Source organism: Triplophysa dalaica, chromosome 15 (genome assembly GCF_015846415.1).
Source record: "Triplophysa dalaica isolate WHDGS20190420 chromosome 15, ASM1584641v1, whole genome shotgun sequence".
In the NCBI taxonomy this organism is placed as follows: Eukaryota; Metazoa; Chordata; class Actinopteri; order Cypriniformes; family Nemacheilidae; genus Triplophysa; species Triplophysa dalaica.
Window position 1 is genome coordinate 5,044,211 of NC_079556.1, and position 14,757 is coordinate 5,058,967.

Sequence of the window (14,757 nt, forward strand, 5' to 3'; positions counted from 1 at the left end):
ATACTCAAGAGCATTATAATAATGGCTCGTAGATCAAACCCTTGCTTGGCTTAAATCTGTTACTCGCCTGGAAATTTAACTATGGGGCTTCACCATCAACATGCCCCAATGATGGGTTCATTTGGTATGTCTATCTGCAATGTGTATGAACTTATCGAAGCTAAATTATGCTATACAAACACTCAGAATCTAATTAAAGGTCCAGTGTATGACATTTAGCGGCATCTAGAGGTGAGGAAGTGCAACCAACAGCTCCCTCCAGCCCTCTCTTTCGAAGAGCTAAGGTGGCTGACACGGAACTAAGATGTCGTCAATTTTTCATTTCCTTGCCGAAGGATAGAAGGTATTTATGAAACACGCTCTGTAGAGACGTTTGTCCGTTTAGGGCAACTGTGGAAACAACATGGCGCATTCCATGCAAGGGAACTCGTGGTCAGTGAATGTAGATAGAAATAACTCATTCTAGGGCTATAAAAACTTTGAGTAAGTAATGTGATATTGTTTTGCCTTTCTAAGGTTTCACATTCAATCGTATTGCAATTGTCATTTTATAGTGTGTCCAACCAAATCTCAGAAAAACATGGGGTGGCATTTTGTATTAATTTCTACTATATGAACGGTGAACAAAAATGCGTAATCCTTTGAAAAAAGCAGCTCTAAGGGGGCATTCACATTTAACGTCTTTTGTGCGCGCATATTGTTTTTTTTATGTAGATGCGTAAGCTCGAATAGGGACCAACACAGTTGCAATGTGCATGAAAATATTTCCACTTTTCAGAGTGCCGCACACGCACCGCAGGTCATATGACAAGAACCAATATTGACAAGCTCTGCAAAGATGGAGACACAGATGATCACAACATTAAATACATCTAGTAGCAGAGTTGCAAGGTATTATCAGCGCATCCATCCTTTGTTTATAGCTCAATGGCTAGCGTGGCCCATGGTCGCTTAGCAACGACAGATGCCAGGAGAGCGCAAATTCCTATGCACTTAAAGGAGAAAGCAGTGCGGCTCGCGTTATCCGCTCGGTTTCAGACACGACGTGTGAATCACCCCTAAACCTACCTAAATGGTCATTGGGGAAAAAGAAAATGATACTTAAACATGCTAAATTAATTCAAATTAGCCACCTCACAAAATAGTGACAAACTGCCATTGCAATGGAACATTAAAGCCTATTAGGGAAGTTTTCAGAATATCCCTCTCCAGATTTATATCAGCACGCTAAAGCTTTTAACAAACCATCTTTACAGTATTGATCATTGTTGCAGGCAGCTGGTGGCCCAATAACAACAGCCATTTAAGAATCAATAAGCCTTCAAAAGAAAAACACGGGTCATGATGTACAGTTTACAAACCGAATACATACATCTGTATGTTTTTGTATACACATCTAAATGTATTTGAGTTTATGTTTATCTGTGCATGTCCACATGTTTTGTATGTTTATGTGAGTTTATGTATATGCATAGAAGTGTGTGTAAGGCCTGTGCTTATTGTTTAGTGCTTTTGTCACCATTTAGATCTTTGCGTAGCTTGCGCAGGTCACGCTGGAAATCCTCAAACTTCATCTGCGAGGCTTGAAACAAATCATGGGGCTCGGGAAGCAGATACACGCATGTTTCTTTACCTGCATCCTGACATACAAACAACAGGAGGTCTTAAGCTAAATCATACAGTGCGAGGACGTTTATGTTATGAGATCATATAATTAAATTTCAAAAGCAATTAAAACCATTACAGTAATACAAGGAATTCATTTTAACGTGATCGAATGTGCATTCGTGCCATTTTTTGCACACTAGAAGGACATCAACAACCTGTGTATCATGTTTTGTCAATTTAGACACGGTCTTGTAATGACAACATCTGGACCGGCTCACAGTATTTACAATACAGTCCTTTTAATCTGCATCCAAAAAAGGGCATCAAGCAATGAAAGGGTCCCGCTCATTCAGAGCGGCCATTTGTCTGTTCGCTAAAGAAAGACAAATAAAGAAAGACAAATAAAAGTGATGAAATGAGAAACAAAGCCACATTTACGGCCGCCATGAATAAAATGTCGGTGGAGAGACTAGGGACCCAGGAGAGCGAGGTTGGCTGAGCCGATGAAATAAACAGTTTCATGAACCTACCTCATCAAAGTGTCGCAGATAGTAAGCAACAATGTAGGAGAGGAGGCTCTGAGAATTATCCTGATGGAGGCAGTGGAGAAAGAGAACCGAGATGAAAATAAACAGAGAGGAATAGTCATTTTTTATGTTTTGGGATTGTATACATTCTGTATGCTTGGGTTTAGATGTGTAGCTCAAAGCATTTGTGGACAGAAGGCCATCTGGTATGGCATTGTATAGACTGGTTATTGTGCCACAATGCTCTGCTTATGATCTAGATATCAGATTCCCCAAACCATCAAGCTACTTGTAAATGTCGGCATTCTTAAAGAAAAATGTAAATGAACCCCATTTGTTGTCATTGGTTCCATCATAAATATAGAGTATATTGTGCAAATATAGCTTAAACCGTTATAGTGATCTTATTTTAACCCACACTGCTCTTGACATCCTTCAGCTTGGGCAGGATTTCAAGGGCGAACCCATCCGCCTGCCCTCTGCTTCGATTCCCCCCATTCATAATGTTCCCGAAAGCAAGGATCAAACCTAGTAGTTGCAAAACCCCCTGACCTGACTGTAGAGCCTGTTAACAGAGAAGAACCGTACATACAGTAAAACAGATGTTTTCTTCACCGCTTTCTAGATAAGCGTTTAAGTTGAAATGCAATCTGACTGGCTTGCTTTGTGTTCTCTCTCACCGTGCAGACTCTCAGCAGGGTTTCCAGCTTGCGTTGAACTGATGACACACACTCGGTAAAGCTGGACTGGAAGAGAATACAGAAAACTCGCTCGGAGAACTGAGGAACCGCAGAGAGCTGCAACAGAAACCTGACAGACGGGAAATAGAAAGTGAGAAATAAATAGCGCAAAAGAAATATTTTATTGTAGATATGACCTTCTTTCTTCTGCAGAACACAAAAGAAGATATTCTGAAAAATTGTGGTAACAGAGAAACGTTACGTTGGACTTGCATTGGTTGGGTGTCCATACAGTAGATGTCAATGGGGACCAATGGTTTTTGGTTACCAATATTTTTCCAAAAATATCTTCTTTTGTGTTCAAAACCACACATGACAACAGGGTTAGTAAATGATGAAAGTAGTTTCTTTTAGTGGTAAACAATTCCTTTAATATCTGAATTGACAGGTCATGTCTTTATGGCTGAGCAGACTAAAGCTCTTACTGCTCCGGTTTGTCCAGCGGTTTCACTTTGTCTTTTGAAGACCTGACGTGTTTCTCAATCTGATCCATCTCTTCTTTCTGAGCCCTCTGTGAACAGAACCAAACATCAAGTTAAAATCCAATTTTATTTCAAGAGGTGGATGAAAATGAACAGTCTCGCACTAAAAACAAGCTTTAGAAAACGGGCACCTCTTATAAAACAGTCCATGGCGGATCTAATAGCGATATAAACTCTAATGAGGAAAAACAATGCTCTCTGGAGTCTGTATGCCTTACTTTATGACCTCTGATTAAACGCCTCACATACAAAGTAAGATCCACGATTCAGACAGCGAGAAAGAACGAGGAGGAGAGTGGAAAGGGGGATAGACTATGTGTGTGTGTGTGTGAGAGGGGGTGTTCTGTGGTTTTGGTTGTTGGAGTCAGAGACAGCGTGGAGTCTCGCACACTAAAGAGAAACAACCTCAACATCTAAACTCAACAGCACTGCCTCGAGCTACGGCGGGAAGGGTTGGGGGGGATTGATGGAAGGAAAATAGTTTTCAGCAGGACAGGACAAAAAAACGAGTGCGGGAGAAAGATAGGTGGGAAATATAGTTGTACTGGTGCATATTTTTTAAGACACACCCTGTTAGTATGCGATATAAGATATTAAATACTGACATTAAATTATATCGATAAAAAAAAAAATGTATGCAAAATATATATATTTTTTATTTGAGAAATGTGAGCTTTTGCTATAACAGTGAGGGTTCACACCAGGGACTGTCAGAAAGTACAAAACAAGAACCTAAGTCTGTCATTATATGACAAGAGTCGTGTAACAATACTTCAAAAAAAAAAAAAATGTGAGAGGCACACAAAAAGACATACAGGTACAGAATAATACCCGTATGCCTCAATGACAGAGTTTTCATCTTTGGGTGCAATATTGCTCTAAATGGAATGTTTAAAATGGCACAGTGTGCAAAATGGCAATAAATGTGCCCACACGCATATGTGTGTGAACGTGCGAGGGAAGATGTGGCGTCTTAAGATGATTCGTGGCCGCGACACCCTGTCTTTATCTCATAATGATGTACAGCACACACACTCGCAAGCAAAAAGTGTGTAAAGCATTTCTCCTGCTGACAGCTAGATTTACGACCGCTGCTTCGAGGCGCAGGGCAATCTTGGTTTGCAAACTCGTCATCAGTGCACATACACACTTACAGTTAAAGTGGCGCATTTTGTAGCTGCCAATAAGTTACATAAGAGAAGCACAACGAGTTTCTGAACTATTCGGCTTACATTTTTTCAGGGAAAAACTTCAGCTCTGTCTGTCTAAAGTTCCATGTTTGTCTTGATACACATATGTTGCTCTCTCTTTCTCTCTCTCTCTCTCTCTCTCTCTCTCTCTCTCTCTCTCTCTCTCTCTCGCTCTGTCAGACAGTGACAGGCACCCTGGCTCCATGGTAAACCTTACTCATTCCAGTGGTGTTTGTGGCCCACGTGTTTGTTTTGGTATTTAACACACATTTCCGCAGCTCTCCTTTGGAGTGGACCGTATTAAGGCACAGCTCCAAGATCTCAGAGTCTGATCGCGTTCCTGTCCAGTTCTGGGAGGTTCGAAAGTGTAATGATATGATGAAAGATCATTTGTGGAATCCATGGAAGGGATGTCAGGATTCATCAAGTATACAGAGGTACACCGTCACGCCCTGTCATTGGGTGAGGACTTACGTTTTCATACAGAGCCTGGAGTGTTTCCAGATCCACCACCGAGCAGTCCATGTTCAAGATTGCTGTCAGAGACGAGGAAAAAAAAGATAATCTGTCAGAAGCCGATGAGAAAACTAATGCTGCATGTCTATATGAAATGAGGATAACAATGTTAGGGAAAATGTTATGATAACAACGACTGCCAGACAGCAGGAGAATAAGCACATTCCCAAACCATTTAATAGGCACTTTAATATTAGTCCATAAAAAATAGGGCATAGTAGTAAAAGTTGTACAAACTTTCAGTTACCAGCACATTAAACAATGAAAATAGCAAACAAAATCAATAAAAGACTAATCTGGAAGATTAAAAACGCACAATAGGGTAACGTTAAACTTCTTCCAATTGCATAAAAAACTGGGTTTGTTAAATTATGTAATCTAACGATCAAAATGTGTTTACTCAGCACCAAAAAAAAATTCCCCCAAATTGTTTCAACAAAATAAAAGATTTGCGTCTCTACCAAAGCTGTTATCGAGCTGGCTAGACTGGACACTGTTTTCTTACGCTAAATAGAGCTATTATGCCGTTCACTCATTTGGGGAATTGAGAAATTGATTTTTGGAGTGTTCCAGAAACCACACAAGACAGAATAACAAAAACATCCGTATCTGGAGAAAACACAGATATATTAAAGAGAGACAGACAGTTTTACTTCTGTTACGGGAAAGTTATCAAAAAACAGTTAGAGGAGAAAGCGAGTGAGGAAGAGAGTTAGAGCTACAGAGAATGCATACTTGATGACCTAGTTATTAAACCTCTCATCAACCTGACAACAACATTACAACAAATACACATCCCCAATCACCACATATACAAACAAAATCATTCGAATTCCCACAAAAACAAAATCTTTACACAAAGAATGGGTCTGCTGATATCCAGACAATATGGTCTGTGCTTCCCTAAAACTCAGATGCAGTATTTTGGAGTGATGCTCACAACAAGGCATTCAATTCCATATTCTTTAAGAGATTCCTTGTTTACAATAGTAGAATAGCTAATTTCTTTAATAATAAACTTAATTATGCATTTGACATCCAAAATGACTATAATTATATGAAATTATTTTACTTTTGAGTACTTTTATTTTTAAATATCTGTAATTAATCACTTATTTGACGTTGTTAACCAAACAACACTTATTACACAGAAAATACAGGCTTATGATGTTATCTTCATGCCTAGCTTACATAATTACTATCTTTCGTTCATCAACCAGAAAAAAATACAGTAAATTCTACCATTTTTGCAATTCCAAAACTGAATCATGCTTTATAAACAGCATTAACATTAACACAACCTTTTTACAACGTTTGGTGAAATGAAGGTTTCATGTTAGAGCATAGTTTCTCATAGAATTCTTGCAATCGCTACCATGATCCAAAATGGGTCCACGAAACAATCCCCTACGACTGCCTCCAGGACCCAAACAGACGGCACTTCAGAACAAGCAAGTGTGAGTCATTGGAGAAAAATAACAAACAAATTATCCGGAGGGGATGGGCGTCACTTGCTGATAAATCCATTCTTACGCACACATAAACACTGAGCTGACTGAGAAACACAGAGACTATTATGAGCAGAATCAAAGACTTGTCACCAAGTGCATTTGTGCATGAGTTGCCCGTGCTGTAGTCGGCCACACAGGACTGTTTTCAGCTTGCGAGGGTCTCAGGACGTGAGATCTTATGAAAACCAGCTGAGGGAAAATGAGATCGCTCACACAAAGGGAGCGATTCAGTGCAAATACACAGAGGAGTTACTTCAGATCCAGTGGCTTGAGCACACAGGTTTAGATCAGGATGCAAATTATGGGAGGGTTTGGGGGTCTGACCTGAATTAAGGATTGAACCTATTTAAAAGGAGTCAAAAGGCAAGTGAGTCTTTAAAAAGCACACATTGTCTTTTGCATCATTGGACTTGATGGCTGATTTATATGTACTGAGCAAAATAAAAAAGCACAAAAAGCAATGTTGTCTCCTCTAATCCTGTCCTTCTCTTTTGTCTGGGTCAAGTTAAGTCAAAATTAGTTCTAAAGCACATTTAAAAAGAACAGAGTTGCGCCAAAGTGCTGTACAACAAAACACCAATCAAAAGCAAACCTCATATAACAATAAGCACAACAAATAAAATACAATGAAAACGTATTAAAATAAAGACCTAAAAAATAAATTTGAATCAAAAACTAAAGAAGAAAATAAGATTTAAGAAGAGATTTTAAACCAGCTAGTCAAGGAGCAAACTTCACATTTACAGGCAAGCTAAACTTCAATTCCAAAGTTTAGGAGCTGCAACTGAGAAGGCCCAACCAACCTTGGTTTTACAGCGACAGCGAGGGACAGTTAAGAGAAATTGATTTCTACTCCTAAGTGCTCTCAGAGGAGAGTAGGGAATAAGAAAGTCACTTACGTATTTTGGTGCCAGGCCAGATAAAGCCACAAAAGTACACAAAAACAGACATTTTTAAATAAATTCTGAACTGAACAGGAAGCCATTGTAAAGACGGCAGAATTGGAAAGATGTTATCCCTCTTTTTTGTTCCAGTAAGAAGCCTAGCTGCAGCATTTTGGATAATTTGCAGGCGAGAGAACGCAGTTTGAGGGAGACCACAATAAACAGAGTTATAGCAGTCTAAGCTTGATGTTATGAGAGCATGGAATTCTTCTCCAAATCTTTATGGGACAGAAACCGTTTTAATTTAGTGATTGATCTAAAATGGAAGAAACTGCCCTTAACTACTGTACTAATTTGGTTTCTCAAAGTTTAATCACAAATTAAATGTGATCCTGATATTTCTTACATGAGGTTAAACACTCTCAGAGAGAGAATTAAAACCAGATGTAGACCTAGGATAGCCTAAAATAAGAACTTCACTTTTGCTATCGTTTAATTGCAAAAAAAGTTTATAAATCCAGCATTTTATCTCTTCAAAACAGCCAGCAAGCGAGTCACTATAATCAGATACTATCTGGAAGACAGAATTGTGTATCGTCAGCGTAGCAGTGGTAAGATATCTTATATTTCTTAAAAATGGCACCCAGGCTCAGCATATAGAGTGAAAAACGTAGAGGGCCTAAAATGGACACTTGGGGAACACCACATGACAAGTGCACTGTCAAAGAAAAAAACTTCCCAATGTGCACTAAGAAGGTTCTATCTTTGAGGTAAGAGGCAAGCCACTGCCAGGCAACACTTTAAATACCTTCCACTTTTTCCAATCTATGAAATAGAATACTATGATCAATTGTGTCGAAGGTTTCTTAAGCAGAGGTTGAACCAAAGCATGTTTAAAACAAGATAGTACAACTCCATTTGCCAAGGAACTATTTATAACGGCAGTTACAGCCGGACTCAATGTTTCAAACGCTTCCTTAAAAAATCAAGCCTAGATGACGTCGGACTCACAGCTGGAAGACTTATCCTTAAAAACGATGTAAGCTTGCTCCCCAGAGGAAACTGGATGAAAACAAGTTCTGTTGGTGACAGCTCTGTGGGGGATTAAATATTGATGGCTTAATTGCAGCCTTAATATCCAATATTTCTTTTAAAAAAATCTAAAAGTCCTGACAGCTCTTCCAAGATGGATCAATAAGGTTAAAGATCAAGATAAAGGTTTTAGATAAAGGTTTTAGCACAGAATCAATGGTTTTAAGCAGTATCCGCTGTCGGTTCGCATTTAAGTAATGAGTTCGGAAAGGAATTCAAACTAAGCCTTTTTAACTAACTTTTGGTAGTCAGTTAAGCGTGCAATCAAACACTCATACGAGACTTGGAGTTGGTATTTTTGAAATTTTTGTTCAGCTTTATGACACTCTTGCCTAAGAGTATTATCATTAAATCAAGGCTGAGCAGTGCCCTTTCCTTTGCTTTCCTAGACCTAATGGGAGCAACAGAATCTACGGAGACAGAACAAGATTTTGTAAAGACCTCAACCATCTCTTCAGTGTTTAATTGGTCAAAGTGATGAGCCTCACATAAGGCGAGCCAATTATTCAGAAGAAAGGCAGGCAACAGATTCCCACCTCATCCAGCATGAACCATTCTGCCGAGAACAGTTGATCCCAGGCCGCCACGCTTCAATCCAAACGCAAGCAGGCATCAAACTTCACCAGAGGTAGGCTGGCAGATGAGTCACCCAGAAAGTGACTACTCAGAAATATTAATACTGCATAAAACAAAACCGAAGCAATACTACAATTTATACGATTAAACCGGGAACAGCGGCCGACAAACATGCCAGCGTACACTCGAACCGGAATCAGAACCAAAATACGTCACAAACAGCAAGAAAAAAATCATAATAACTTTGGATGAACCTTTAAACTCTGCAATTAAACCAACTTACAACATTCTTCACTATTTCCTCAAAGCGCTTGATCCATGTCAGCATGGTCATGCGTGATGTTAAGGAATGTATTGATTCTGGGCAAATAGCACTGCGAGAAAAAAATTGTTTGTTTCTATTTGGTGGTTTACTCTGGCCAAACATATTGGCTTCCCCATTGCACGGAGATCCAATAAGACCCAACCAGCGCAGAATTGTGGGTACTGAGCTGAATAAAACATGAACAAGGAGCCCATGAAGTCTCAAAGAGCCAGTAAAAACTTCTTCAAATGCCGCCAGTTTAAAGGCTAACTGAGGATGTGTGTGCGCATATAATATTAGGTATCCATTCACATAATGTGTTGTGGTTTTCAAAAACTGCATCCAGCCTTGCTGATTCATTAAAATGGAGGAAGAAAAATAGAATTTAACAAAGGATTATTGTTGCAAGGGGTTGTCTGTTACTGCAGGGAAATTACGGATGAAAAAATCGTGACTAAAGGAAAACAGAATTTGTCTGCTGACGGTTTTTAAAGCAACATTTGATTAAAAATGAGACGTTGCTAAAGAAAACACTTTATTTATACTAAAGTATAGATTTATACAGCCTCTGCATTAACAAAAAGTACTGTAAAATGTACATTAAAAAGTTTACAGCAAATTATTACTTTTAGACACTAAATTTGGTACACTGGACCTTTAATCTAACCTAAGGTGACATTCAAAGCAAAAACTGTACTAGTATACTTCAGAAGATTTTTGGCTACTACTGCACCTTGTCCAGCTTTAAAATACCCTAAAAATATATAGAAATGTAAAATTACATAGTGAGGGTACAGTATCAGATAATAAAAATATGTTACTTTGATATATAAAACGGAACTGAAATAATGGTTTCTCTCCTTTATTTATGATTAATTTCTCCGAAAGACCTGAGAACTGTACACATTCCTTTGGTTTGTTTTTTCATTCAGTGGACTTGAAATAAATTGAAAGAACAAATGCACAGGCCTGTAGATGAGACGGGGATAAAAGATTTGCACAAACAATACAGAGATTTGTGTGTGAAACAATCCAGCCTGCAAAACGATTCTTCTGCTTTTCCCAGTACAAAATACTGTAACAGTGTTTGGCTCATTCCCTGCTGTACTCTCATCTAGAGATGAACTCAGATCAGTGACCTCCAACTCCACAATCAAGAGTTTTGGACCGGTCTGGACGAGGAGAGATGGGACTAACAATCCCAAACATGTGAAGAAAAGAAATGGCATCATTTCCTTTATAGTCTATTCAAGAGGAAGAATGAGTAGATGCGGTGATGACAGGGGATAGAGAGAGAAATTAGAGAGAAAAAGACCTCAGAGGCAAACGGGAAAATATCTTCACCAGAGAAAAATAACACAGAGTACATAGACCAAAATGTGTGTGTGTGTGTCTGGGGGGGGGGTATGGTGAGTAGTAACTATGGTAAAAGAACTGAAAAACAGCATGGAATGATGGAATGATGATGCATTTTTAATCACTTTGTCCATTAAGATCTATCTCAACCTACTCTTGAACTCCAAGACCACCTCCTCTCCCTCCCAGCTTTCAAACACAATCAGTGAGTGTATAAACAGAGGCAAATAATGACTCGTAATTGGCTGTGACATCACATTTGACCCCTGAGAGAGGTCACGTGCTGACAGGAGACTGAGCAGGAGCTGGGGTAACATTTAGAAGCACAGAGAATTTTCACGGTATTGTGGGGACTCACGGGCTCTGAGAAGTGCTGAGGAACAAGGTGGACAACGGTTATAAATAGGTCACATAAACAAAAGCATAAACAAAGATGAAGGGATTCTTTAAGGAGTGAAGTGTCAATCAGCTCTTTAAAAATCCAGTGTTTGAAATCTAGCGACATCTGATGGTGAGGTTGCGAATTACAACCAACGGCCCACTCCACCCCTCCATTTCGAAGCCCTACGGTGGCTGACACAGAACTAAGATGTAGTCACATTTTGCTTCTTTGTATTTCAGGAACATGGCGAATTCCATGTAAGGTGATCTGCGGTATATGTAGATAGAAATAGCTCATTCTAAGGTAATAAAAACATAACGCTTGTATGGTCTTTATACACCTCTGAATACATAGTTATTTACTGTAAATTCTATTGCATTTCTGTAAATAAGTAAGAAGTGCTCGAAAACAAAGTGAATCTGAATACATGAGCAGTCTTTGTTACTTATATGGCTCATCAAAAATGGACATTTGGACATACAGAACAGGACATCCTGTGAGTCACTCACCGTTCTGGATGTCCTTCATATCTAAATGAAGACTGGACATCAGAATCCCTACTGCCTGGGAACGTTTGTTACTCAGTAGCTTTACAACCTGAGAGAGAGACAGAAAGAAAGAGAGAGAGAGAGAGAGATACAGAGAGCGAAAGAGAGAGAGAGAGGTATGAGAGTGTATTTTATTACTGGGGTAAAATAATGGTCACTTCATTCTAGGAAAAAACATTGATTTCTCAGTTATTTAAAGGAAAATATTACTGTTGATGACAAAATATATAAATACTATTTCATCTTGGCTGAACATGATTTAATAGCATAGCGAGGTACTTTGGCCTAATAAGGAAGCCAAAAACAAAGCGAATGTACAAGTTTCCTCATATGGTATTATGAAGATATCTGACACTCATTCGTCTATGCATAGCACCCACAAATAAAAACCTTTGCTTTTTCCATTTTTCTCTCTCTGCCAAAGAACACTTCAGTTATTACGCAAATAACAGACCTGTTTGATCAAATTAAACTGAGTAAAATTTGGACACTTTTAGATAGCCAGGCATTTGCAAATCTTTTGTGTGTGTGTTTTCATGAATGTCCCTTTTATACAGAGTATTAATTTTGACTGCGTTTTCAATTCAGTGGCATTTTGGTTTAGAAAAGAACATATTCCTGGAGTTCTCTCCTTTTCAAAGGCTACAATGTAATACCACAATTACAGACCCCAAATAGTATACAAGCCACATACTTAAACATTAAGGCTACAGTATCTTAGGTCTCAGGAAAGCGTTATGGGCCTAAAGTTGAAAAGTCATGTAAAGAGCAGGACAGATGGTCTCAAACATGGTGTGCTGGTGCACCAACCAGACGTTTCAATTAGCAAAACAACATTGGTGAACCAACTTCACCAAAGAGCCCATGCTGGTAAACTTTATTTTAAGTGATTTTACAACCTCAAGTGATGTTACAATAAATAAATATTTTTTTAGGATACTTTGCATAGAATTGAAAGGACAAAGGGAAAGTGTTTTCTAGAAAACAAAATATACTGGGAATACATTTGAAAATATAATGATATATATTTATTAATACATTTCCATACTGTATATTGGAACCAAGAGCCTGTATTATTCAATACATGAATAGCAGCAATTGTCAATGTATCATTTAAGACATTGTGGTATTTTAACAATGATTATTCTCTATATTTTTTAATATATATATTTACAATTATTTAATATATTAACAGTAATACTGACCCGGTGATGGGAGGCTACTCACCTGTTCTACATCCCTCAACCAAGTCATACATTTTTGTAAATTGCAGTGCTCGAAATCAAACGGTCAGAACTAGTTCTGATTTGAGAGTGATCGCAACTATATCATTCCACTTATGGATGTTGCTATTATACTTAATTTAGAGGGAGAGATTTTTTTAACCAAGTTATCGCTCATGGTGTGAATAGGCCTTTAGACCTGGACCGATTACTCTCCCTGTTTCTCAATTTTCCAGCTCAGTTATCTTAATCTCAGAAAACGTGCTGTTATTTTTGTCCGAATTCCCCAAAATCTTAGCATCAAAACTCTCAAACACCTTTTTCCGTGTCATCTGTTCATTAACACGTGCACTTCTTTAAGAACACATGCTCCACTAAGGTCAATCCCGGGTATGTCTTCTGTCATTACCACCCGCTAATGACATGCTAATTTTGATTGCTGGAAAGAATTCGAAACCATGAAAACCTTCTAGTACAGACCCCACTTGAAAGCATGTGATGCCAGGCTCAGTGTGATCATCAGAAATCTGCTGGCTCTCATTATCTCCACGGGACTCGCGACCGCTAAATACAGCGTGACTGCGGAGTGGTGCGCTACATTAATGATGTGGGAAACACGCTCATGCCTGCGACGAGTTGGATCTCAAACCAGACGCTGCATGGGAAAAATGCCTCTCGCCGACCAATGACAATTGATTCCATACTTTAACAGCGTCACGGTGGGAACATGTGGATTTTGCTTTAGTGTGAGCGGTTTAGCGGTCGTACAGCAACTAACAGCTAAGACTAGATAACTACCGCAATGGGTCATAAAATTAATCATATTCATAAAACGAACATGGTTATATGAGACTTCAGATGTAACTAGGATGCATGTTGTTTAATATCATCACCAGATTGGATCATTGTGATTGATCTGTACATAGACATAGTAGGCCGACAGCACATTTTTGTCTCTTATATTGCAGAAGATATCTAATGCATGCACACTCTCGCTGTTTCTCTCTCATAGACAAACATTAAGTGTGGCATGACCACACTAGTTTGACTGGAGACGCTGGGTTGGCTGATGGATTGCGGGTTGTGGGTTGTGGGTTTTAACTCAATACAGCCCCCCACCCCTATTCCTCAGATCTTATAGACCACAGAAAGAGAACGAGAGCATGCAAAATTGTCCACATTTACATGCCAAAACATCCAGCTTGCTATTAATTCTATTTTTGGATAACAATAGCAAAATTAATACCCGCTGTTCCCCTTCACGAAAAGTATGCGGTGAAGATTTTGTATTTTCATGTATATGCTGGAACAAAATGATTTGCATTTTGGTCCCTTTTATTAAACAATCTTAGGAAAGTGATGTCACAAGACTTGCAAAAATGTAAAACATTCATTAAGTTTTATGATGTGCAGCGGATGCTGCATGGCGGTTGTTGTTGTGTGCTGTTATCAGAAATCTGTCCAGACTCGCACCAAACAAAAGAAACCGCAAAACACTCACCAGTGACTAATTTTTACACCAGTATCAGAAAGAGAGAGAGACGAAAATGTTCCTTAGATGTGGTAGCCTTCGTTCTTTCTGATGGTTAATGGTTTCAAGATTCTCACAATTTGGTTGAGGGAACATTAAGTAGGAAATTATTTCACATTTTCTAAATGTGTGTAAAGCTCTGATTCACGAGGTGTGCGTGTGAATTCAGTGTTAAATCTTTCAGTGTGGTAAGAACACCGACAGGGCTGTTGAAAGGGGCAAGTATGCTGTCTGGAGCCCGGGGACGAGAGGGGGTCCTGAACATGAGGAGGTTTATCGACAAGTGA

General features: G+C 38.9%; 1 protein-coding gene across 3 annotated transcripts in view; it reads right to left on the reverse strand.

Moving 5' to 3' along the window:
• Positions 1 to 14,757, reverse strand: part of fmn2a (formin 2a) — a 31,569-nt gene that overhangs the window by 7,109 nt on the left and 9,703 nt on the right. For 2 of the 3 annotated variants that reach the window (XM_056768798.1, XM_056768797.1), the window contains exons 6-12: positions 11,678 to 11,765; positions 5,022 to 5,083; positions 3,301 to 3,386; positions 2,816 to 2,945; positions 2,554 to 2,700; positions 2,139 to 2,198; positions 1,520 to 1,640 (exon numbers count right to left, since the gene is read on the reverse strand). In XM_056768798.1, the coding sequence (XP_056624776.1) occupies positions 1,520 to 1,640; positions 2,139 to 2,198; positions 2,554 to 2,700; positions 2,816 to 2,945; positions 3,301 to 3,386; positions 5,022 to 5,083; positions 11,678 to 11,765 (694 nt within the window). Of the gene's footprint in view, positions 1 to 1,519; positions 1,641 to 2,138; positions 2,199 to 2,553; positions 2,701 to 2,815; positions 2,946 to 3,300; positions 3,387 to 5,021; positions 5,084 to 11,677; positions 11,766 to 14,757 lie in introns of those variants that run through there. The other variant, XR_008909183.1, reaches the window with a different exon arrangement.